We start from the raw sequence: 26,287 nt of genomic DNA on the forward strand, positions 1-26,287 counted from the left end.
CAATCTCTCTGCAGGGTCCAGGAGTCGTTGACGTGAGTTAAATTCTGGATGGTAGTTAGTATCTGATGTTTGATGTTCATTCACTCGTTGATTTCGATTTTGTTGGTTGTTGTTTATAGCAGCTATAGCTATTAATGGGCGGCAGCCCTAGCACCTAGGCTTCTACCGCCGCCGCCATACTGACTTTGATCATAAGACACACCTCAAAAATTGCAATGTCAAAGTGAACCTCATTCAATTCTCTAAAATACAGCGAGTTTCAAAAAGATCTATATTTGGCGGCACTTATAAACTGCTACATATTAGTTCTTTTGATTATAAGAGAGGGCGGGGGTTAAGTATAAATGTATGAGTTAACAGACCAGCATACCTGTAAAGCAGCCTAGAAACACAACACTGCCTTGGTTTTGAGTACTTTCACGAAGCAGAATCACACTTTGCAAAGTAAAGATCTCAGCAGTACTTTCCCCCAAATTCTTCCAATATTAGCCAGAAGTCTAAGCCAAACAAAAGAACATATTTTTAAATACCGTGGCTGTTGCATCGAGAAGTTTCAACAAGTCTGCCATTTTGATCATAGCAAGCCATGGCTTGGTAACGGTAGCCTTGTCCACACTCCTTGATGTCTCCTTGTACTTTCATTCCCAGTAATACATCCACTTTGCCCTCTGGTAAAATACAGTCTGACCAGTTCCCCACAGGCTGGGCATTATACTTGTCACATGGGCAGAACTGGGTTTCAATCAGTGGATACAGCTGGGGATTTTTGCACTTTTCCCTCTTCTTGCTTTTTCCTAGAAGAGAATAAAGGTTCAAAGAATGCATCCTGTTTTTTCTGGCACTGAGACTAGATAATTCTAGATGAATAGTCACCTAAAACATATTAAGAATTTGCTAACATAACTCCCCTTTTGTGTGTCCAAATTGTAATGGCCTTTGAACCTATATGATAAATGCTACCAACCTACCTAAAAGTGCCAAGCTTTTGCAGATGATATTTCAAACAAAGTACTAAAACTTAATGGTGTAGCCCAAACCTTCCCCCTGGTTTTGCTATTGTTGTAATGATGCAAGACTAAAGGCTCTTCCACATGTTTGACTTACTCCTGATTTTCTTGAGAGACAATTCACAAGCATTTGAATAAGTTCAGGCACAATTCTTCCAGACATCTGCCCTCCCTCTGCATTTCCTCAGTTGTGGAGTCAGTTTTTCTTCTACACAAGCTTTTGATAACAAAGATTTCAATAGGGTTGTCAGGTCCATTTGAGACACTGATGGAAGGTGGGGGGAATGTTTCAGGAGCCGAAGAATCACCCCTGAGGTGCTGACATCACCCGGAAGTGATGTCATGTGCCATGCCTATGTCACCCAGAAGTGATGTAGGCATGTCAGGAATGACATTCTGGTTGAGAGGCAAAACTCTATGTTAAAATTGCCCCCAAACCAGAACATCACCCTCATTGTGCCCATTTCACTTCCAGGTGACATAGGAATGACACATGATGTTGCCAGGGGAGGGGGATTCCCTGCCCCCAATTGGGGAATGGCAAACCTAGATTTTAAAGAGAGGGTGCTGTCATCACTGCAAAAAAAAAACTTTTTAAAAGGCACTAACATATCAATATATTGCTAGAGTGTTAGAACAACAGTCTTAGCAGGTTCTCTGAATTCTTAGCTTTCATTTAAAAAAAAAGTCTATACTCCACCCCATTGAGATATGCTTTTTTCCTTATATCTTTGTGAGGCAAGGAGCTAAATACATACTGCTTTTTTTGAAATGAAAGGTGGAAATATAAAACTGCAAGACATATTACCTATAAGGAAAATGTGCTTCAGAGTCAGCTTTCAGGAGTGGGGTTAATATACAAGGATTGTATATTACTTTTTCTGGTTTTGTACTAAACTCTTCCATTTTGTTTATTTGTTTCTGTGTGCACAAAGTTATTTCTTGTTTCTTTGAAGACGTTTATCTGTGTTTCCTCAACTACTTAACTGTTTTTATTTCCTTTTTAGATACAATTTTGCCTGTGCGCAAGTCTCACATAAATCAATAGAACTTACATATTAGTAGCCTAACACAGAAGTGTCATCATAGTTTGTTGTTCTTGATCTGTTAGTATTGATTTCCATCATTTTAATAGCTTTAAGGAGACATGGCAAAAAGCACTCTTTAATATGCATCGTTATCTGAAACTTTTACTGCCTCAATCTGAATCTGAAATCAGTCTCTACCTCATTGCTGTTTAAATGGCAGCATAAATTGATGCCACACTGCTTCCCCTTTGCTTAGAAATATACAGTTTTTATGAGACGTTAAAAGATGTGTCTCAAAAAGGCTCACAATCATTAAAATGTTTACCAACATAAAATGGAAACAGTCTATTATAGCATAATTCGCTATTTTGATTAAACTGAGAAGTTCTCCCAGGCCATCACTCATCAATAATTATTTACCCCAAAAAGTTAAAGGTACAACTTTTTGAGTTACCCAGAGTTCCTTGTTAAGCATGAAAAATCCTATTTCATTAGCTTTGATAACAAGATTGTACAGAACTTTCTTAGGTGGAATTTATTCATCAGTTCATCATCAGGATTATGTGTAAGTATGTGTCTAAATATAAGACTGTCACTGTATCCATGACCCAAAATTGGCCTATTCAACAGCAAAAACTACCTTACACATGACATGACAGGTAGAGCATCAATTCTTTCTAGGGTCTGTGAGAACTAAAGCACTATCAATAATAAATGGTAATGGGAGAATTCAATTTCTTCTAGGGCATTCAGATACTGACCTGAGGAATACATTGTCATAAAAACACCACCCAGAAATCAGCTATCTCTATTTTGGCCTGAAAAGGGTTATTTTATATGGCATCTGCATTTTAATCCTTTTGGAATTCCAACCAATACTATTAGCAAAATTAACACAATTAACAATACACATAATAATAACTGGGTTTTTCTGAAACATAAACAAAGCTAATTTAACAATGTCTGTCAGTATTCTTACCAATTGGAGACCGTTTTCTTGTCCGAACTGCTCCACAATCTCCATTGCAAGAGGAGAACTTTGACCAGCTTGTGAACTGACAGTCATCTTGGCAAGGGATTTGGCAGAGTTGTGTTAAAGGTGGTAATGAGCCTGCATACTTAAGGCACTCACTGACATCAGCCTGTCCACCATCTTGTTTGCGACATGTTATTGCTGAAAACAGAAGATAATATGACTAGTTAGTAAGTCTTTTGTTAGATAATATAACCAAGCTAACCAAGGTCACCCACAAGGTCACTTAGTATGTCAGCAATATCTTCATGAATACTATTGTTGCCTTAGCACTATGTATCTGTGTTGATATTTTACAAAGAAGAAAATACTATGTCTCAGGTAATTCAGAATAGGAATTGACACTAACAATGAAGCAAAAAAATACAATGCACGCCATTAAGTGAATGAACAAATAATGCCATCTTCTATAATACCCTATTTTACTGAATAATTTATCCTCAGTGTTACTAACACACTGGAATAATGGATTTACTGCAATACCAATAGACCAAAAAAATCTATTTCCTAATTCTAAATACACTATAATTACATTTGTGAACATTTTTAAAAATCTGAAAAGCAAATAAACTTTCTTATGAGAATTATATTTATTCCATATGAAAATAGAAAGGAACATATATTTGGAAACATTATTTCAACTGAAAATGTCATTAAATCCCCACACACCAACACAAAGGTTCTTCTCTCAAATCATAACATCATAAAAGGAGTTGAATGTAAGCCAAAGAATAATTTCCTGTACCAGCCAACTTCATGGTTAATGATCAGTCACAAAAGAACCCATCTGCCCAAGGAACCCATCTGTAGACAAGGTGAGGTTTCTGTACACTTGGAATATCCTTAGATATACATCAAAATATTTGTTTGCAAAAAAATTTTTTTAAAAACCCTCACACCCCCAAAGACCCAATGAAAATTGAGCATGCTCACTGTTCTTGCAATGCTTATAATCACAATGCTGATAATCAGTTGATGGGGGGGGGACACACAAGAGGCAGGGAAACGGGGCTACAAATGTTTCACAGGGTTATTAGCATCCTGAATGGAAAGATGAGCAGGAGAACTTCGCAGAAGTTTTTCCCCCGGCCATGATTCTTTATGGTCCTTCAGTTTGTGTATTTTTTTTAAAGTTATATATGTATTCAGCTACTGGTTAAGCTTTTAATTAAAATGGTCCATTTCCTCCAAATACCTATAGCTCATTGTCTCTGGCCAACCAATCTTATGTGTTTATAAGTTTCTAAATTAGACCATTTCTTAAAGAAAATGCCATGTAGAACGATCAACCCTACGCTGCAATCAACTTTCACTTCTAGGGTTGCCAGCTCTTTGTTGAGAAATACCTGGAGATTTTGGGGGTGGATCCTAGGGAGGGTGGATTTGGAGATGGGGAGGGGCCTTTGCAGGGTATAATGCCATAGAATCTACCTTCCAAAGCAGCCACTTTCTCCAGGGGAACTGATCTTGGTCATCTGGAGAGCTATTGTAATAGTGGGAAATCTCAAAGTGCCACCTGAAAGTTCACAAGCCTATTTGCTTCGTACTTACACAGCAAAACACAATTCATACTCAGAAGTAAATTTCTATGGCTTCAGTAGGATATGCTCCTAAGTGGACATAGGGCAGGAAAAGGAGAACGAAAGGCTTTGAAAACTTTATCATTTCCTGATACCCATCAACTGAGCATCCCCTTAGAAAACATTAAGATTCTGATCCATTGAAAATATGGCAATAAGTTCTAACCCAGAACCCAAAATCCTATGCTTGACTCTTGCAGGTCTCAGAGCAGCAAGCAGCATTTCACTTTCACCAAATCCAGTTAATTGACTGGAGATTAATTTTTTACTCTGCAGTGGTACAGACTTCTTTTCATATATGTGATAATAAGAAAGGTGATACTTCTAAATGGTAAAATGACAACTGTAAACATGTTGATATAGTAGCATAACAAAGGAAGCAATACATTAAACATAGGACCTAAAAATGTGCAAGGGCTTTAATGTTACACAGAGGACACTTTATGAATAAACATGAATTGTGGGAAGTGGTCATGTGCAGTCTTTGCTCTTTGTACATTTATAGGTGAAACACAGTTATACCTCCAAGGCACAATCTGAAATGGTCCAGTATGAACAGGGCCATCAGGAATTCCTAGGTCCGCAATAGAATACAAAATACCCTTCTGTTGTCGTGCTGCCCCTAAGAAAATAACTCCAAGTACAGGCCAAGAAGAAGTCTTAGCAAAGATAAGAACATAAGAGAAGCCATGTTGGATCAGGCCAATGGCCCATCCAATCCAACTCTCTGTGTCACACAGTGGCCAATATATGTGTGTGTATATACATACACACACACACACATATACATGCATACTCGGAGAAGACTCTCGGGGACATCTTAGATGAACCCTGCTCTGAATGTGGCAGCCCCGTTGCTGCCAGGGAGCATTAGAGTCAAGAGGGAACAGGGCACCGTGCTGGGGGTAAGAGGAATGTGCCCTCAGAAGGGACCTCTTCTTCAGTTGGTGAGTGGGTATCCTTTTGCACCAAGGAACCATTCCTAGGCAGGGAGAGGGGGGGGGGTCTTGGTAGTTGGTGATTCGATCTTTAGGCAAGTAGACAGCTGGGTGGCAAAAAAGCATACTGACCGTATGGTGACTTGCCTGCCTGGTGCAAAGGTAGCGGACATTATGCGTGTAGTAGATAGGCTGACAGACAGTGCTGGGGAGGAGCTGGTGGTCGTGGTGCATGTTGGCACCAATGATGTGGGGAAATGCAGTCGTGAGGTCCTGGAGGAAAAATTTAGGCTGCTAGGCAGGAGACTTAAGGTCAGGACCTCCAAGGTAGCCTTCTCAGAAGTGCTACCTGTTCCACGTGCAGGGCAGGAGAGACAGGCACAAATTAGAAGTCTCAATGTGTGGCTGAGACGATGGTGTAGGGAGGAAGGGTTTAAGTTTGTTAGGCACTGGGATGCTTTCTGGAACAAGCGGGAGCTGTACAAAAGAGACGGTCTCCACTTGTCCCTAGATGGAACCAGGCTGCTGGCGCTTAAAATCAAAAAGGTGGCAGAGCAGTTTTTAAACTAAATCTTGGGGGAAAGCTGACAGGAGATTAAAAGTCTCTGGTTCGGGAGGACTCATCTCAAAGAGATGAAGGGTTAGCTGTTACTTTTCTACCGGGTAATGGATCAGAGTTGTCCACTGAGATGGTGACAAACAGTATGGACTGTCTGCCAAAGTCTCGAGGCGGCAGGAGAAAGGTTGCGGGCCTAGCTTGCCTGGGAAATTATAAATGTTTGTATGCAAATGCTAGAAGTGTTTGAAGTAAAATTGGTGAGTTGGGATGTTTAGTGTTGGGACAAAACATAGACATTGTGGGAATTTCAGAAACTTGGTGGAATGAGGAGAATCAGTGGGACACAGTGAGCATTTTTGCACTGACCTTACTCGGGAGCGACGTCCCTCTTCACCGCGCAGCGTCTGCGCGGATTTTGCACTAATTGCTCCACAGAACCCAGAAGAGCCGCAAAGTCCCACGGCTTTTGCATCGCAAATGTAAACTGGCCAAAAACCAGTTTACATTTGCGACGCAAAAGCCGCGGGACTTTGAGGCTCTTCCGGGTTCTGCGGAGCAATTAGTGCGAAATCCGCGCAGACGCTGCGCGGTGAAGAGGGACGTCGCTCCCGAGTAAGGTCAGTGCGAAAACGCCCAGTGATTCCTGGATATAAGTTATATTGGAAAGATAGGGAGGGAAGGGTTGGAGGTGGGATGGCTCTGTATGTCAGAGAGGGTATACGGTCCAGTAAGACTGAGGTCAGAGAATTAGATTCCCTTCTAGAAATGCTTTGGGTTGAAACAGAGGGTGCAAAAGGAAATTTAAATATGGGAGTTTGTTATCGCCCAGCAAATCAAAAGATAGAGGACGATTATAATATGATGGAAGGATTAAAGATAGCGGCTAAATGTAAAAACTGTGTCGTAATAGGTGATTTTAACTACCCGCAGATTGATTGGGTCAATATGTGTTCTGGTCCAGAGAAAGAGATTGAGTTTCTTGATGCTCTCAATGACTGTGCTATGGAGCAGATGGTCTCAGAACCTACCAGGGGTGGGGTGATCCTGGATTTGGTCCTAAGTAATGCCCAAGACTTGGTGAGAGATGTAAAAGTGATCGCACCGCTTAGGAGCAGTGACCATAACATTATTGATTTCACCGTTTGTATAAATAGAGAGTTGCCCCAAAAGACCAGCACGACCACATTTAACTTTAAAAGGGGTAAATTATCTGAGATGAGGAGGCATGTGAAGAGGAAATTGAAAGGAAAGGTAAATACAGTCCAAACCCTTGGGGAAGCTTGGAGGCTATTTAAAACTACAATCCTAGAAGCTCAGATAAAATATATACCACAAGTTAGGAAAGGCACAAACAGGTATAAGAAAAGGCCTGCATGGTTAACAAACAAAATAATGGAAGCTGTAAAAGGTAAGAAGGACTCCTTTAAGCGGTGGAAAGCTAGTCCAAGTGAGATTAAGAAAAGGGAACACAGGCTGTGGCAAATCAAATGCAAGACTGTGATCAGGCAGGCAAAAAGGGACTATGAGGAGCATATTGCAAAAAACATAAAGACCAACAATAAAAATTTCTTCAAATATATTAAAAGCAAGAAACCAGCCAGGGAGGCAGTGGGGCCCTTGGATGACCAAGGGGTAAAAGGATTACTGAAGGAGGATAGGGAAATGGCTGAGAAGCTGAATGAATTTTTTGCCTCCGTCTTCACTGTGGAAGATGAGAAGTGTTTGCCCACTCCAGAACCACTAATTTTGGAAGGGGTGTTGAAAGACCTGAGTCAGAATGAGGTGACAAGAGAGGAGGTCCTACAACTGATAGACGAATAAAAAACTAATAAGTCACCAGGTCCGGATGGCATACATCCAAGACTTCTGAAAGAACTCAAAGTTGAACTTGTGGATCTTCTGACAAAAATATGTAATCTTTCATTGATATCTGCCTCCGTTCCTGAGGACTGGAAGGTAGCATATGTCACCCCCATCTTTAAAAAGGGTTCCAGAGGAGATCCGGGAAATTACAGGCCAGTCAGTCTGACTTCAATACTGGGAAAGTTGGTAGAAACCATTATCAAGGACAGAATGAGTAGGCACATTGATGAACACGGGTTATTGAGGAAGACTCAGCATGGGTTCTGTAAGGGAAGCTCTTGCCTCACTAACCTGTTACATTTCTTTGAGGGGGTGAACAAACATGTGGACAAAGGAGACCCGATAGGTGTTGTTTACCTTGACTTCCAGAAAGCTTTTGATGAAGTTCCTCATCAAAGGCTCCTTAGAAAGCTCGAGAGTCATGGAGTAAAAGGACAGGTCCTCTTGTAGATCAAAAACTGGCTGATTAATAGGAAGCAGAGAGTGAGTATAAATGGGCAGTCTTCGCAGTGGAGGACAGTAAGTAGTGGGGTGCTGCAGGGCTCAGTACTGGGTCCCATGCTCTTTAATTTGTTCATAAATGATTTGGAGTTGGGAGTGAGCAGTGAAGTCCGCTTGCGGAGAGGGCGGGATATAAGTTGAACGTAATAAATAAGTGGCCAGGTTTGCAGATGACACTAAATTGTTCAGGGTGGTGAGAACCAGAAAAAAAGGCCAACACCATGCTGAGAATTATTTGGAAGGGAATTGAAAACAAATCAGCCAAATACTCTCTGGTTTGTGAAGAAAGATGCAGAAATATAGCAAGCAGTTAAATGGCAGGCAGACTGGGAGAACCAAAGACTTAATTTTTATTGATCCTGATAACTTGCTTGACCTGTATTTTATTACTAGTTCTTACACTATTTTCTTTAACAGGTGTGTTAAGGATAGTCTACAAAAAGAAAGGCCAAAGGCCAAACGTTTATCTGACACAGGAACTCAGGTGAAAATCTTTAAAAAGCTCTGCTGGATGTTTGTGTCAGGCTGACTCTTCTGACAATCACAAAGACGCAAGTCTTCCCGTGATTTCTCTCACATTTTGAACTGGGAGAAGTCATAGCAGAATAAGCTTTGATTTGTTGCATGAGAAAAACAGGAGCCCCATTTGATAGTGTCTTTAGCAACTCACAGGTCGAAGGCTAGGGAGCTATTAAGAGGTGCTCACACTGCACCATCCTCTATATGGCAGCCTTTCAAGTATCTAAAGATGATGATCACATCACCTCTCAGTCATCTCCTCTGATGTAAGAAAGGGGTTCTAAAAGAAATTTTGGTGGACCGTAGGGTAACAGATACTTCAAATGAGGTAGTATTTTAGTTAAATAATAGCTCAAATTCTCCTCTGAAATTCTTCATTTATACGTATCCTAATAGATGGAATTTCCCATTACATATTCTATCTACCAAGTCCGCTGCACATTATTTGCATGGTACAAATGACATCTGGGACAAGAAATCAGTCTCTTATCACACAGTGCCAGACTAATAATTAATCTAACCCACTCACATCAAACTGATTACAGACATTAGCAGCAAGATTATTTTGGATTGAACACAAATAACTGTGAAACAGTCCCGTAAAACTTAAGGATCTAGTTGGCAAAAACATGAAATTTTACATGCATTTAGCTTAGTGAATGTATTGTTTCCTCACTTGGGTTCTCCCAGAAGTATGGTATGAAATAAACTGCACTTCAGATTTTGCAGACAAAAGGCCTTGATATACTTAGAGCTGATAGCTCAGCTTGAACTACACCGTAAGGGGCCATAAGCTGATATATTATTACTACGGGAGTAGTTAAATACAGAGTCTGCTGCATGTATGCAAATAAGTGCCATTTTGGTCAATTCTCTCTGTCTTTCTTTCTTTAATAACAACTACTCAGAGCACTCAGGTCAAACTGCCAAATTGTACCACTTAAAAAAAAATTCAAACAGAATTCATAGATTCAGGTAGCCATGTTGGTGTGAAGCAGGGGTGGCCAAACTGCAGCTTGGGAGCTACTTGTGGCTCTTTCACACATATTGTGACTCTTGAAGCCCCCCCACCCCATCATCTGGCTTGGAGAAGGCATTTGTCTTTTTAAATCCCTTCTCTAAGCCAGCCAGCGGCCTGGAGAATGCATTTAAAGTTAAAGTTGCTTTCTTTCCACCTCTCCCTCCCTCTACCTTCCTTCCTTCCAGCTTTCAAGCATCTGATCTTGTGGCTCTGAAACATCTGATGGTAATTCTGTGTGGCTCTTACATTAAGCAAGTTTGGCCACTTCTGGTCTGAAGCAACAGAATGAAGTTTGAGTCCAGTGGCACCTTTAATATCAACAAAATATAATTTTGCATATAAGCTTTTGTGCACATGCACACTTCTTCAAATACAATGTTTATATAACTGCTTTAAGCATTTGTGATTGGGCAAGTGATAAGTTGGCTTACATTGTGATTGGGCAAATTATAATTTCCAATTCATCTTCAGCTTTTGCTTACAGTTTCAATTGTTTTCTTATAATGGCATTTCTAGAGCTACTCCTCTATTGGCATTTCTTTTCTGGGTGAAACTTGAATCTGGAAGATCTATCTTGGTCAAATAAAATGGCAATTTAAAGTCCTGCATGTTCATATTCTGCAGGATTGCATTCACTCTGCATTAACCACAGGGTAAGGTACTGTTCCTCACTATCACCATTTTCTATTCTGTATCGAGGAAGATCTTTATTTCACCTTTGGGCTGATGGCTTCCAAGCAGCTAGTTTCACATTCAATGGTTTCACATTCAGGAAGCCAGCATCCAAAGAAAACTTCCTCGTCACCAAAGCTACACCACTGCATATTGCATCTTCCCAACCCCACTTTGCACAAGAGAAGCAGTGGCTTGGCATCAAAAATATGGGGTCGAGGTAGAATGTACAGGATTGGTTATTTGAAAGTGACAAGAGCCAGTCTGGTGTAGTGGTTAAGTGTGCAGACTCTTATCTGGGAGAACTGGGTTTGAATCCCCACTCCTCCACTTGCACCTGCTAGCATGGCCTTGGGTTAGCCATAGCTCTGGCAGAAGTTGTCCTTGAAAGGGCAGCTGCTGTTAGAGCCCTCTACAGCCACACCCACCTCACAGGGTGTCTGTTGTGAGGGAGGAAGCTAAAGGAGATTGTGAGCCGCTCTGAGACTCTTCGGAGTGGAGGGCCGGATATAAATCCAATATCTTCTTCTTCTTCTTCTATTCTGCTACACAGGTTTCCAGAAATATATATTAAATCCTTTTATGTGACAGCTGGGTTGATGTCTACTAGTTTTCAACTATTATAAGGAAGAATAGCATTTCATTCAAGTGAAATGACTTCTATGCTCGGGTCTCTGTTGGGTGGTTACATAATACAGAAACAAAAGACAAGGCCTAGCACAATTGCCAGTCTCAGCTTCAGATAGGTTCTTGATCAAAATAGCAAGACTTTTTATAAGTCAGGCATGAAACGTCGTGGAGTAGCCGTGTCAAGGGAAATATAAACTTGCACTGTGCAGCAATGTATTTCATTTCTGACAGGGGGTCTTCAAGCCATTTCTTTCAAGTTCTCCTATATTACCCATTTTTTCCTTTCTTGCGAATGTGTGCAGCTTTATGGATGAAACTCAGACTTAAAAGAAATTAAATATGCCTTTTGAACAGCAATTAGAATCTATTCAGAGATTTTCCATCATTTTTAATTCATATTTGTACTCCGGATTTTTTGATCACACAATCGAATCTCCATTTTTTCAGGTTTTGTTTAAAAAACAAACAAAACATTATCCTGATAACAGATGGATATTAGCCCTCTAAAGACATTTTTTTTTGTTCAGTCGCACAGTCGAGTCCGACTCTTTGCGACCCCATGGACAAAGTCATGCCAGGCCCTCCTGTCTTCCACCATCCTCTGAAGTCTGCTCAAATTAGTGTTTGTTACATCAGTAACCCTGTCCAGTCATCTCATCTTTTGCCATCCCCTTCTTCTTTTGCCTTCTGTCTTTCCTAGCAAGTAGCATATTGGGCACCTTCTGACCTGAGTGGCTCATCTTCCAGAGACGTATCTTTTAGCCTTTTGTTTCTGTTCATGGGGTTTTCTTGGCAAGGATACTGGAGTGGTTTGCCATTTCCTTCTCCAGTGGATCACATTTAGTCTGGGCTCTCAGCTGTGGCCTATCCATCTTGGGTGGCCCTGCATGGCATAGCCCATAGCCTCATTGAATCGTGTGAGCCCTCTTGCCACGACAAAGCATCAATCCATGAGACATTACAACTTTGCATATTATGAGTCTGTCAAATGCAGGTGTTGAGAACATGCTTCCAGTATGCACAGTTGCTATACCATCCCCTACTGACATGATCATTCTAGGGTGTGCTTCCCAATGGAGTCTTTGTTCCTCTTCCTTTTTTTAATCTAAGTATGATACAGATAAGTCAACATTCCAGCTTTGCCCATTCCCTCTACCCTTGCATTTGCTTTGCTTTTCCTTTCTAGACACACATTGCTCATTAGCCCTAAGGCAACCTGGGTAACATTCTGGTGCTGGTCCTAGCACTGTGTGTCTGCTCACTCAGCTGGCTGGCTGGTTTGTATGTACTGATGCTGAAAATCTGCGCATTGCCCTTTCAGACAACATGGAGACCACATGAAATAAGATGATCTAAATTCTGGAACCAGGGTTGCCAGGTCTGTGCTGGAAAATACATAGGGACTTTGGGGGTTAATCCAGAAGAGGGCTCATTTTGGGGAGGGGAGAGGTCTCAGCATGGTACAATGCCATAGAGTCCACCCTCCAAAGCAGCCATTTTCTCCAGGGGATCTGACCTTTGCCAGCTGGAGATCAGTTGTAAAAGCAGGAGATCTCCAGACTCCACCTGGAGGCTGGCAACCCTATCTAAAGCTCTTTCCCCAGGTAGACTCATCTGTCCCCTTCTTTTGCAGTCTTCTGTCCATGGGTACTTTTTTGTTTCATCTTGGATTTCCTCAGTTATCCCTTCTTTCTGGCCTATGTTTTAATCACTGTTTTTTATTTTTTTTATTTATTTAAGATTTATAATGATCTTGTATGTTTGTTTTTTGCCCTCACCTGGAAAGACCAGGCTAGACTGAACTTGTCAGATCCTGGAAGCCAAACAGGTCAGCCCTAGCTAACATTTGGATGGGTGACCTCCAAGGAATACCAGGATTGTGACATGGAGGTAGGCAATGGCAAACCACCTTTGAATGTCTCTTAAGAAAACACTAGGGGATTGTCATAAATCAGCTGTAACTTGATGGCACTTTCCACTACCACCATGTGTATTTTAGCTTTATTTTTAATTGTTCTGTTGATTATTTTTGTTTTGTTTTAATGGTTTTTATAATGCTTATTTTACCTGTAAGCCACCTCAATGTGACCTTGGTGGCCACAATAAAGGCAGAAAGATAGGGTATATATTTTGCTAATTAAAAAATAAAATCTACATGAACTTTACCACCCTCCCAACACGTGTGAAAAGGACTACTGTTTTCCAATGGTAAAATGCCTGTTCTTTACGATTTGTAGGAATATTTTATATAAACAACTAATGAGAAAAATATTAAAGAAAAATGCCCTGGTTGACAACATGAAGAGATATTAACTTCATTTTGCTTCAGTCTAAAGTGGTGACATGTTCATTTACACAACATGATTTGCAATAAAAACTCCATTATACAGGACAGTTAGAATCAGAGTTGTCTTGGAGGATGAATCATGCTAATTTTCTAATTCACACAGGCAGTTTTGCAGTCACACAAGCTAAGTGATAAAAAAGTTGAAAAATGCAAATACATTAATCTTTAATTAGAAAAACAAGGCATGAATGTGTTCTAATTATGTCTATGAATTGACTAGGGCAGCCTCCTCCACATATATTTTACCGGCTTCTGTTGGTTTCCAAAAGGACTATGATAACGAGCAACACTGAAAAAAAAGACAGATGGCCAATAAATATGCATGTGTCATGCATACTCATCCTATTATGTATCCCATTTTTGCTAACAAAATCAGTACTGTGATGCTAAAAGAGTGTTATTGTTGCTTGATGGCAACAGTGACCTAGAAAAGGCATTTCTGGAATAACTTCAAAACCTAATTTAATGAGCAGTAGCACTCAAGAACTTTCCAGTACTAAACACCATGACAAAGACTAGATATACATGATCTACTGAAGAGAAACTCAAAGTTCCAAAACCAGGGGTAGCCTCAAGTGGCCATAATACGTGTCATACTATATACACAGGAATGTACCTTCTAGTGACTAGGTAGATAACTATAAAGTCCAGAGCAGAAAATTGTGTGTTTGTTATGCAATTCAATAACAAATCAATACACCTAATTCTGAACATGGCCAAACCTATGAACATTTAAACCCAGAAACTGGAACCATGAACAGACAAGGAAGATATTTCTACAGATATGGGAGGAAAGCCTGAGGTTTGCAGAAAAATCTGAAATCTTAATTTAAAAAATACATGGGGAATTAAAACCACAAAATAATAAAAAAGCATCTGTAAATTTAAGAAATGAAATCCCTCTCTGAGGCTGTTGTGGGGTTGCTAGGCTACCACAATAGTACCGCCAGCCTTCAAAGCCATGGCTTCTGTAAAGGCAGGGCAAGGGCAGGGCTCTTTCTTCAGCTTTTTTTGGCCTTTGAGGGAACACTCATTGAGGCCAGGCCCATCCTGCAAGCATCAAGCAATCTGCTATCCCACCCCCCAAATTCCAGACTTGCATGACTCACTCAGGTTTAGCTGTTTTTACTGTTCAACAACAGTCACCCCATGAAAGCCCGTGTTGTGTAATGGTTGGAGTTTCAGACTAGGAGCTAGGTCTGAATCCTCACTCTGCTGCAGTGCTCACTGGATAACCGTGGGCCAGTCATAGTCTCATCCTAACCTACTTCACAAAGTTGCTGTGAGGATTAAAATGCAGGATAGGAGAATGACATATACTTCTTTGGGTCTCCACTGTGAAGAAAAGTGGGAGATAAGTGAAATAAATAAATAAATAATATTGATGAACATGGGAGGCAATGAAAGGTAGGTTGGTGGGAAGGAGAGAAGAATGGAAAGGTGACAATGTGGGGACTGTCAGGAGATAAAGAGGAAATCATGTGGGGAGAGGGATAAAGGTGAAAGAGAGGTGCCCTGTCCAGGCCCTTGTGCATTCCCCAATGTGCAACTGGGCCCAGCATGAAGCTCAGCTCAACAGCGCCACAGTTTTTTTGGATTGCAGGGGGAACAGTGAAAGCTGAAACAGGAGGGCAGGTAAAGGTAGGTTGGCTGGTGGGTGGTCACAGAATCATCCTGGTGTAGCATGGGAAGATGAGTCCTCACCACAGGAAGAGGAGGAAACCTATCCCTAAGCCCTGCCTTGGCAGACACTTCCTGGAAGACAGAGGTCTTGGGGCCTTCCAAAAGGTACTCTGGGCCAGTACCAATACCACCGCATGAGGCAAGAAATAGCAGGGGAGGGGAAAATGAGACACCCTCCCACACATACAAGTCCATATGGGTCCTCCTGTTACTGTAACAACAACAACAACAAAATTTTATTTGTATCCCGCCCTCCCCGCCGGAGCAGGCTTAGGGCGGCTAACAACATAATTCAGGTTTAGTTACACAGAAATAGATAAAATTACGTTTGAACATCATAAACATTTTAATTAAAAATTCTGCTTAAGTTTTAAAATTAATTAAGTTAAATTAGTAAAAGTGCTAGTACTATTTTGCTTTTTTGATGGCGGTTTCCTTAGCAAATTCCATTTTCATCAGCGAAAGCCAGTCGGAAGAGGAAGGTCTTGCAGGCCCTGCGGATCTGTTCAAGGTCCCGCAGGGCCTGCAGTTCCTCTGGAAGTTGGTTCCATAGGCTCAGGGCTATAGAGGAGAAGGCCCGATTGCGGGTACTTTGCAGCTTCACCTCTCTCGGTCCGGGAATAGTCAACAAGTTTTTCCCAGCTGACCTCAGTGCTCTCTGGGGTTCATATGGGGAGAGACGGTCCCTAAGGTAGACAGGTCCTCGACCATATAGGGCTTTAAAGGTGATGACCAGCACTTTGTAACGAACCCGGTATATAACTGGCAGCCAGTTCAGTTCGCGCAGCCCAGGCTGTATGTGCTCCCATTTAGGAAGCCCCAACAACAGTCTAGCTGCTGCGTTCTGCACCAGCTGCAGCTTCCGGGTTCGGTACAGAGGCAGCCCTATGTAGAGGGCATTACAGTAATCCAGTCTCGAGGTGACCGTTGCATGAAGCACCATTGCCAGATCTTGGCGCTCTAGGAAGGGAGCCAACTGCTTTGTCCGCCTTAGATGGAAAAAGGCTGACTTGGCAGTGGCTGCAATCTGGGCCTTCAATCTGTATAATATTTATCATGAAGACTCTAGTAATATTTACATACTGTGTGGTTCCCTGCTAGAAGTTCCTCTAGCCTACAAAGCCTTCCTCCAACTTAAGTAGTTGTTGGGTTGGAGGAAGAGTCAGTATAGTCAGAAAAAGGGTCTTGATTTTTCTTAGTAGAGTGCTGGGATAGAGGCTATCAACAGAAAACACATCATAAATGTGTTCAGTAGCAGAGAGTTCTGTTAAGGGGTTGCTTAAGACATAATATTAGCATTACTTAAATGCCAAAAAGGAAAGTTCTGAAAAACTGAGCATCACTATCCAACACACACATGAAGTTGTCTTATACTGAATCAAACCACGGGTCCATTAAGGTCAGTATTATTTATTCAGACTGGCATCAGCTCTCCAGAGTCTTTGGCAGAGGTCTTTAAACTGGAGATGCCAGGGAATGGACCTGGGACTTTCTGCATGCCAAGCAGATGCTCTACCACTGAGCCATGCTCCCTCTCAAAACTCAAGCATTTGACACAGTAACTATAGTCAGAGTGAAATCTTATCAAGAAGGTGCAATAGGATTGTTTTCTAAGATGAAAAATTGTACTAGTTTCACAATGGCACCACTTCCAAATGTTTTAAGATATAAACCACATAAGATTATTTAATTTATTTACATCTTCCTCACAGAGACTCCTGGCAGATTGAAACACCAAAAGCTACCAATAAATACAATAAAAATAATTTACAGACTTTCCACAAACATTAAAAACTACAGCAATACTTGTTCATAGAAATGCCCTCCTAAAAATATGCTCTTGATTCTGAAGCTTGACCCACTGAACTTCCATGAGCAATTTTTGTGATGCTTTTCTCTTATGTTACAACATTCGCCACTATTGCTAACATCCTTGTAGCAACACTCAAAAGCACTTGTAATTCACTTTCAGAAATGTGCCAAAATTTGAGAATCACTGCTATAATATGACTTATTATGAAAAGCCTTTTAGGCTATGCTTAGGGTTGCCAACAGGCCTGGAGAAAAATGTTCTGTCTCTTTGACAGAAGTGCAGTGTATGGGAATGCACTGTTAAAGCTTCTCATAAGGCAAATCAAAGCACCTGGTAGAAAAGGCTTAGTTAAGTAAGCAGGCGTTCATATTTATTTGCAGATGACACCACTTCACTGCCTTACCAATAGGCCATGATGTTTGATATTAGAAGAAACAAGTGAGGGACCTGTGGGGAAACCCATCCTCCCTCCATTCACTTGCTTGCTAAGCTGGCCACTGTGCTGCCATCTCCACTTGGCTGGCTCACATGGCTGCTGCAGAGGTGGGGAGCAGTAGTAGTGACTCCTCCTCCCCTCATCTGCTTGAAATGCTGCCACTCCCATCTCACAGGGAGGAGTGAGCAGTAGCTCCCACTCTTCCCCTCCCCTCTGCAGTGGTGGAGGAGGGCAGTGGCAGAAGGGTGTGGCATTAACTCCCTGTCCTCCTTACCCACCCTGCTGCTCACTTGACTCCCATGCTGGTTGCTGGTGGAGGCAGCTCCTTGTTGCACAGCCAGCCACCTTCTTCCTGCCTGCCTGACTCAGCCACGGGACAAGATGTTGCTCCTCCCTTTTCAAAAATGGCAGCTGTGATCTTGTGATGTAGAGTCATGAGATCTCAATATTTTGGTAAAAACATTATTTTAAAAATATATATGTTTTTAATATATTTCTGCAACCTGGGGCAGGAAGGTGCCCAAGATGTTTAGAGAAATACCTCCTATCTGTACATGTCCCAATTCTCTTTTAAAACAATTCTCATACAGGCTGTTTTCAAAGCTACATTATGTGCACAGTTCCAACTCTATAAACAAAATGTATGCTTAGATCTCCATGTGACTGAAGTGCCATGATTTAATACCTTTCGTTGCCAACCACAAACTATAACTGTATAGCATTTATAATTGAGAAAGAAAACCTCATGACGTGGCAGGTCACAGTAATGCCCTGTGCAAGATTGATTCCTAGCATAAATAACAATAACAGTTACAAATCATTCTAACCTCTAGCTTGTAGACCAGGACCACACGTTTCCTGAGCACCTGGACTATCTTGACGAACATACCAGGGAACGAGTTGACACCTGCGCCATTTGTGTGTCTTCCACCTTTAATAGGAAAATGATCATATCACATTTGTCAAAATTTATTTTGCACATGCACAAATTAAACAATATTAAGATAATTAATCTGTTCTCATTCTACCCAACTGACTATTTTCTTGTAGAATTTGTGATTAATATTCATGTTTTAGTTACTGATAATCTATGTATTTGAAGAAACACAGCATACTCAGTGTTGAAACAACTCTATAGGCTAGTGCTCACACAGATGGGTAAAATATGTATCTGGACTGTATCCCTTCAGAATATAGGTAAGGCCTCACATGACTGAGTGTTCCTCCATGAAAAAAAAAATTCCTACAGATGGAAGGCAGATAAAAAAAATAATTTTATGAAGAGCCCTGGCTAACCACATCAGTGAAAACTACACTAGAATCCTGGGAGAGGGACCAAGTCTTTTCATCATTGATTGCATACTCTTACAGACATATAAATTATCTGTTTTTAAAAAATTAGATCCAATTACTCCCTTCCACTAAATCTTCCTATGATAGAGAAATACTTCCTCTGATAGTTTTCTTCTATTGGGGGGAAATATTTTTCCTGTTGAAGAATGACTAAGCAGAAAGGAGTCCCAGCCTGGAGAAAAGAAGTAATTCAATCCAACCCACCATAATTAATAATAATTCTATTGTAGCCCATTTCAAAATTTCATGCCCACTAGCATCATGCAAAATTTATGTTTAACGTTGCTTTGAGCAAAAGAGTCCTTCTGCTGTAGTTCTCTGTGGAAGTTGTTTTAATTACTGCTTCAAAAAAGTTCTTCAGCAGATTGAATTTGGGAAATGCAGGTCCAGAACAAAGTAAATTTAATGCCAATTCAAAGGAATAACAAATTGGTGGGAGCCTGCATAAGATCAACACTTGAATAAATAACTTCAGTAAAAGCTTACGGAATTATTCAGATTCCTATTGCATTCAATTATCTACTGCTTTTGATATACATATTTATACACCAATGGTTGCCTCTTATAAATAAACATTTTCACACAGGGGACTATTCATAACCATACACAATGTTTTGAACAACAGCTTAAAAAAAGATAGTATCTTTCCAAGTCTCCACTTTTTAAATCTATTTGAAAATTTCTACAGAGTATTCATCCATACAAAATAACTTTTCATTCAATTCGCATAAGTCTATATTGCATTTCATGGTATAAAACAGCATCATTTCCATTTTCTTCCTTGCTCTGTCAGTAATCCCAAATATTTGAATTGGGGGTGGGGGGAATATGGGTAGCTGCTATATTTTGGTGGTCTCATCAAATAGCACTAATGGTCTAAATGAGAAAAAGCTCTATAAATCTTCTCTCTGAAATAATAGTTGCTCATTCCAAAGTAAGAGTTGATATATGCTTATGCTTCATGCAGTCTGCCAGACCAGCAATGAAAGCAGACAGACCTATTAGATTTTACCCGACCCCTTCCTCTTCCCCAAACAAACAAACCCAACCAAACCTAGAAAATCTGTCCACTAGTCAATTTTAAAAATATCTCAAATCCCACGTCCAAATAGGCAAGAAATGCTGAACAAATCAGGACAAGTCAACATTGCAATTAAGGGATACATATGAAAATGCACCCTCTCAAGAGTAATTTGCACAAGTAGTAACCTTAGCTGTAAATTTTCTTCTGTGCAATTTGCCCTCCCAGCACCATGAAAAACAAACGAATATTGTTCATTCTGGTATATCTGCATGCATTTAATGAAACAAAGTATTTTACTACTAAAATAAACTACAGTGTTTGAGAGAGAGGAGTAAACATACCTTAGGAACAATAATGAGGAAAAAACCTTTCACATGATTTTTCACATTTGTATAGCAATCATAAACAGTACTCTACCCTTCAAAACTCACTGACTTGAGTGGACTTAGGGCATCACTCTGTTTAGGATTACACTTTTAAAAGGAATAAGGTTGGAGTCCAGTTGCACCTTGAACAAGGACTGATTCCTCACTAATCTTTGTTGTGATTCCATGTTGCTTTTCCCTGCGGCTCTTCCATCTGATTTCGCACATGGTGCCACACGGCTGTGATTTGCCCTGCCTTTTTCCCAAGTTCCCTCCACAGCTTCAGGATTCTCTGAGAACCAGAATTCTTAAGTGGTGGAGGGAACTTGGGAACAAGGCGAGGCAAGTCACAGTGCCCCACCCTCCCCGCCCCCGGCAGCACGTGTAAAACTGAGCAGAAGATCAGCAGGAAAGAGTATGAGACCAAGACAAAGGCTCTATTAAGCAATCTGTCAGAATCTCCAAGGTAAGAGGACTGCGTGCATATATGTGTTGTGTGTGTGTGTATATATGTATATTTAGCAATGCTTAGTATTAAATCCTCCAAAAGCTATCAATTAGTTATTGGGCTGGCAAGAAAATGAATAGAAAGGACATTTCAGGGGGGATGGAGAGATGTAGGTATTTTTTCTGATGTAGACCATTAAAAAAATATCAACTACCAGAAAACTGGATAGTGACAACCTGACTCATTTGAGCAAGACCTTTTGAAGGTGTCAATCAACAAATGTGTTAAATCAACAACTTTCTGTACCTGAGCATTCTCAGTTGTGATCTCCATATGGTGGAGTGGCTGCCTAACAAGGTGTGAAAAAATCCAACACTATTATTATTCCATAGAATGTGTAAAATGGAGGTGCTCTGAGGGGAATACTGTTGTAAGAATAGTGTTGTATTTTTAATGTCTTTGAATTTTTCTAGATAGTTTTTATTGTATTGTTTTAGTTTTACGGTTTTTTAAAAAATCTTGTAATCTGCCTTGAGTCTCTGAAGAGAAAGGTGGACAATAAATGAAGCAAACAGCCTAAGGAGACAAGGCGGTATAGAAATAGTCTAAATAAATAAATACATAATGCAAACATCTGATTGGGATATTCACTACTCTCGAGGAACTCTTGTATTAAATCCTGATTATGTGCTTGGGGATACCTTGTGCCAATATCTTGCTATCAATTGGTCAGACAGTGCAGCGTACACTGGCCTTGCTATCACTTCCATAAGTGATGCAGACCGTGTGCTCCTGAATATGAAAGGACCACAGATATGTGGGTTGCCTTAATGCAGGATGCAGCAGGCAAGCACAGCCAATCCTCAAAGGAAGCACTTTGTAGATATTCTTTTTGTCTGCCATCTGTTGTACATCATCATCACTATTCCATTATTATTCTCTCTATGGCAAACGCACAAGATAACAGCACTCTTGGGTCTATCTACCCATCTTTCTACTACAATGGGAATCACAAACAACACCTGCAATGTATTTCTAAAATGCTCACTCTTTCTTGCCTCCCAAATTGAACACTGTTCCTGAAGTTTGGCCATTGACATATGAATACTAGATTAAAAAACTGTCTCACTTACTGCCATCATTGTTCTGTGAATGATGTTATTGGACACAGTGAGGTCAATTCACCAATTTCTGGCCATGAGGTAATCATGACATTTGAAAGCAGTAATAGCATGTTACTGTTTGAACAAGCCATTTTTGTATCACTAAACTGAGATGACTAATTGCCTGTGAAATTCAGGCCACATCCCATTATGAGGAGGCATTGATGCTTCAGGGCTCATAGAGCTATTTTGTTCCTTTACTTCTTTCTTCCTTTCAAAATGTGTACATCCTGATTTACCCCATGCTCAAGGTGGCTTCCCAGACAAGGAGACTAAGCCCCCCTTCCTTCATCAGGCAATATGTATTAAGCCAAACAACCTTTTCTCAAAACTCTACTGTCCATCAACTGTCACCTGTAAAAACTGCAGACAGGGGGAGGTTCACAGTCCCTTTCTTCATACAAAGTATCTGGGCAATCACGGCCACCATTTGCAGGGAGCTGCAAGCTGACACGATGCCGAGACTGTTTTGTTACTGTAGTAGCCCCTGCAAATGAACAACAACAAAAATTTTACTTTCTAAAATGTTTCTAGAAGTTGGACCTTCATAATGAGATCAAAGTAATTATCAGTAGAAAAGACATACATGTAAAAGTTACATTTGTTGCTTTCAAAACAAGGGAGGGGTTTTTTTTAACCCTTATCTAAAAATGTACAAGAATACAAATTACTCTAACATAAAACATGGTTTTAAAAGCTGGTATCACACATCTTATAGAAACTATATGTACTACATTCATACATCTAATGGATAATGAAGAATCTATGGATTTCACATTAAAATATTCTTGTAGAGGACAAGAGCACAGTGATGTTAATGAATTTTCTAATACCTGGGTTCCTAACACAAACCTTGAAACTCACAATGCTTGCCTCTAATCTGACATTGGCATTATGGACTCCCCCGAGTTCTTTTTTTGACTCAGAATGAGCTCTAAATTGGAGAACTTCCTCCCTTCCACCCGCTCACTGCCTGCCTGCTGCAATGGTAGAGCATGCAAAAGAAGTCTCTCTTGCCTTCTCCCTCCCTCCCTGGGGCCTGGCACACTACTAAGGTAAAATCCCAACTGCTAGGGAGGAAGAAAATGAAAGGGATTTCTCTCACCACCTTTGTTAGAGCAAGGCACCAAGACCGAGGGACTGAGATAGGAGGATGAAGGCTCATGGAAGTGGGGGGTGGGGCACAATTCTGATCTTGTCAAGCTCTCAAGGGTTGGGAGGGCAATAGGATCTAAACTGGACTGGATTTTGACTTGGGAGGCGGAATCTATTTTCCAGCTTCTTCAGGAAAACAGCTTGGTTAGAAGAGTTCTGAATTGTGCCCCAAGGAATTAGATCATCTTTAGTGTAATATCACTGAACATATGTTACTATTTTTAAAAGAGAGCAATATAATAGCTTTTATCAGTAAAAATATTGATCTTATCAAGTTTTCTATTGCTCAAGGAAATACTCTGTAAGCCTTAAAAGCCTGCTCACATGTAAGTTAAAAGAATTTGGTCTAGCAAAAGATATCAGATCTTCCTTGTTCTTACTCAAACTGAATGTGACATAGCCAAGATTGATATGGCAACATCAGATATTATCTGTCGTTTATTTTATTCATCTGGTGCTCAGTATATCCCAGCCACCATCAAACTATTTCACGCCAAGGTGGCCATGCAAAGTTTAAATAGGGTTAGTATCTGGATTGTTAGGGGAGTCCTTGGATTCAATTCTTCTAGAACGCGCAAAAGCAGTTGTTAGCAAAAGGGACTGTTTTGTTTAAAGATATAAAACTACCTTAGGGCTTCTCCTGCCAAGTATGGGCCAGTATTAAATAATTAATATTGCTTATTGATATATGTTCTTAAGTTCATTTTGCAGAACTGTCAGTCACAATGATATGGTTTACCATTCCTGCAATTTCTACATGTTCTTACATGTGAGCCAAATTTCTACATAAAGATATCCCTAAAACATTTTTTTTAAAGAGATGGCATTATGTTGTTAATGGAGAGCACCAGAAACCCTTTACAGATACCTCTAATGTTCCCATACTGTATATATTTCATTGCATTTGCCATGTTAAAATAAGCATGCCCAGTTTTTTCCTGCCCTCGCATTAAACCTTTCATGCTCCACAGCAAGCCATCCAGGCTCCACATGCTCTTTAGTTTCTCAAAAAGGTTACAAGTTTAATCTGTCTAATCCTTTATTAGTTAGATTAGATACTCTAATCACTAACCAGAAGGGCTGCAATTGTGACTTTGTATGTGTCTCATTTTTACAAGATAGAGTATTAACTGTGAACTATTCAGTACGACAATTCCATGCCTTTTGACAATAGGTGGCAATGAGTAATCACCATATACCACAGAGGGATTAGGACACGTGAGCATGGAATTATGTTACTGGCTGCTGTTATGACGATGCATATTAAGAAGAATGCTTTCTGCTAAGATTAGAAGAAGAAAGGAATAAGGCAGAAATATCTAGGAAATATTCAGTCATTTCTTCCCTTGTACTTATAATTACAGCACAAGAGAAAATCAAACAGTATGTATGATGTGTAACTAGTACAGAAAGCAGTAGCATTAAACATCTGGCAGTATGTGCTTAAATAAGATACTTAACATTACATGCATGAGTGTTTGTTTTTCAGAATTTCATTCCCCCTTGATTCCCTCTTTCCAAGGAAATAGGTAAAAGAACAGCAACCAGCTTGACCCAATGTAAGAAAAACAACTCTCAGCAATTTATTGCTTTTAAGGGGGCATCAACTATCTGCATCTCTGGGATGATATCCCTAAAATAGAGTTTTCCAAGGATTGCAGTATCACAACAACAACCATGTTTATTTCAAGGGGGCTCTCCCATCTACAAATAATTTAAGATATGAATGCCCATTGAACTCAAAGGAAAAATTGATTAAAGGTAGCATTTAAAGATATTTGTACAACATCCCTTTTAATGTTATAAAGAATGACATTACAAAAAGTAAGGAACTCATGCCTATCCATCCATTGGATGGCTAATATCTCCACTCCAAAACACCGTAGGGCAAAAGAGATCAACAAAATGAAACAGTTAATGCATTGTCTACATTGAGATGTCATGATAAACACAGCTTATTATACAAATCCTGCTTAGTCTGCCAGATAAAATTTAACTGGCCACAGTTTGTTCATAAACCTCAGACAATTTTCTGCTTGCCTCCATCTCCAAGGAGAATATCCAGATACTTTCCCAACATTCCTTGGGCTAACACAGATTCATTGGCCCTTTCTACACTTCGACCTCCACCTGGGTTTTCTCTGAGTCCAACTCACATTCATTTAACTTGCAGGAAAACCCTGGGCAAAACAGCATGTATATATCCTGGGACAATCATGGGGCAAAACTGCGGTGAACTCAGTGTAATGTAGAAATTAAAAAAACCTCAAGATAAAAACAGGGGTGAACTCAAGTGTAGTATATTAAATAATTAATATTGCTTATTGATATATGTTCTTAAGTTCATTTACCTTGTAATGAAGAATGTCAGTCTTGGGCAGGGTTGAACCAGGATTAGTGTAGAAAGGACTATTATGTACATAAAGGTAAAAAAGGTAGTCCCCTCTGCAAGCACCAGTCGTTTCTGACTCTGAGGTGACATTGCTTTCACAACATTTTCACGGCAGACTTTTTATGGGATGATTTGCCATTTCCTTCCCCAGTCATCTACACTTTCCCCCCAGCAAGCTGGGTACTCATTTTACCGACCTCGGAAGGATGGAAGGCTGAGTCAACCTCGAGCCGGCTACCTGAACCCAGCTTCCGCTGGGATCGAACTCAGGTCATGAGCAGGGAGCTCAGATTGCAGTACTGCAGCTTTATCACTCACTATTAGCAAGCTACAATAAATAGTCCAGAAAAGAATGGAGAAATCTTAGGCAAGTTAAGCTCCCTCCTTCACACTTTTGGCTAAATATTATCAGACTCTCCTCCCTACCACCACCCGCTTTCTGTCTAGCTGCTTCACTGTGTTCACTAAACCTTTTTACTGTGAAGCATCTACCTTTTGCTATTTTGCCACATTCCTTAACATTGGGTACCCCCCCCCCCCAAAAAATAACATAAAATCCTGGGAAGAAATACATGACAACAGCATCTGAATGCAGTGAAAAAAAGAAAAGAAAATATTTTGGAGAAGTTGCTGCCACATTGTTATATGGATTATCAGTGGTTTTGTCAAGTGTCTGGGGTGCTTTGGGGTTTTTTAAATGGTCAAGATTATTTTAATAAATGAAGCTTTCATATATTTTACATTGGTATCTATGTTT

General features: G+C 40.3%; 1 protein-coding gene across 5 annotated transcripts in view; it reads right to left on the reverse strand.

The window, feature by feature from the left end:
* The window catches only part of LOC132590530 (thrombospondin type-1 domain-containing protein 7A-like), a 190,188-nt gene that overhangs the window by 79,679 nt on the left and 84,222 nt on the right, over nucleotides 1–26,287 (reverse strand). For all 5 annotated transcript variants that reach the window (XM_060263445.1, XM_060263448.1, XM_060263446.1 and 2 more), the window contains 4 exons: nucleotides 22,338–22,470; nucleotides 18,458–18,561; nucleotides 3,015–3,209; nucleotides 531–794 (listed from right to left, as the gene is read on the reverse strand). In XM_060263445.1, coding sequence (XP_060119428.1) covers nucleotides 531–794; nucleotides 3,015–3,209; nucleotides 18,458–18,561; nucleotides 22,338–22,470 — 696 coding nt within the window. The remainder of the gene's footprint in view (nucleotides 1–530; nucleotides 795–3,014; nucleotides 3,210–18,457; nucleotides 18,562–22,337; nucleotides 22,471–26,287) is intronic.

The sequence above is a fragment of the Heteronotia binoei genome, unplaced genomic scaffold, assembly GCF_032191835.1.
Source record: "Heteronotia binoei isolate CCM8104 ecotype False Entrance Well unplaced genomic scaffold, APGP_CSIRO_Hbin_v1 ptg000154l, whole genome shotgun sequence".
NCBI classification, from domain to species: domain Eukaryota; kingdom Metazoa; phylum Chordata; class Lepidosauria; order Squamata; family Gekkonidae; genus Heteronotia; species Heteronotia binoei.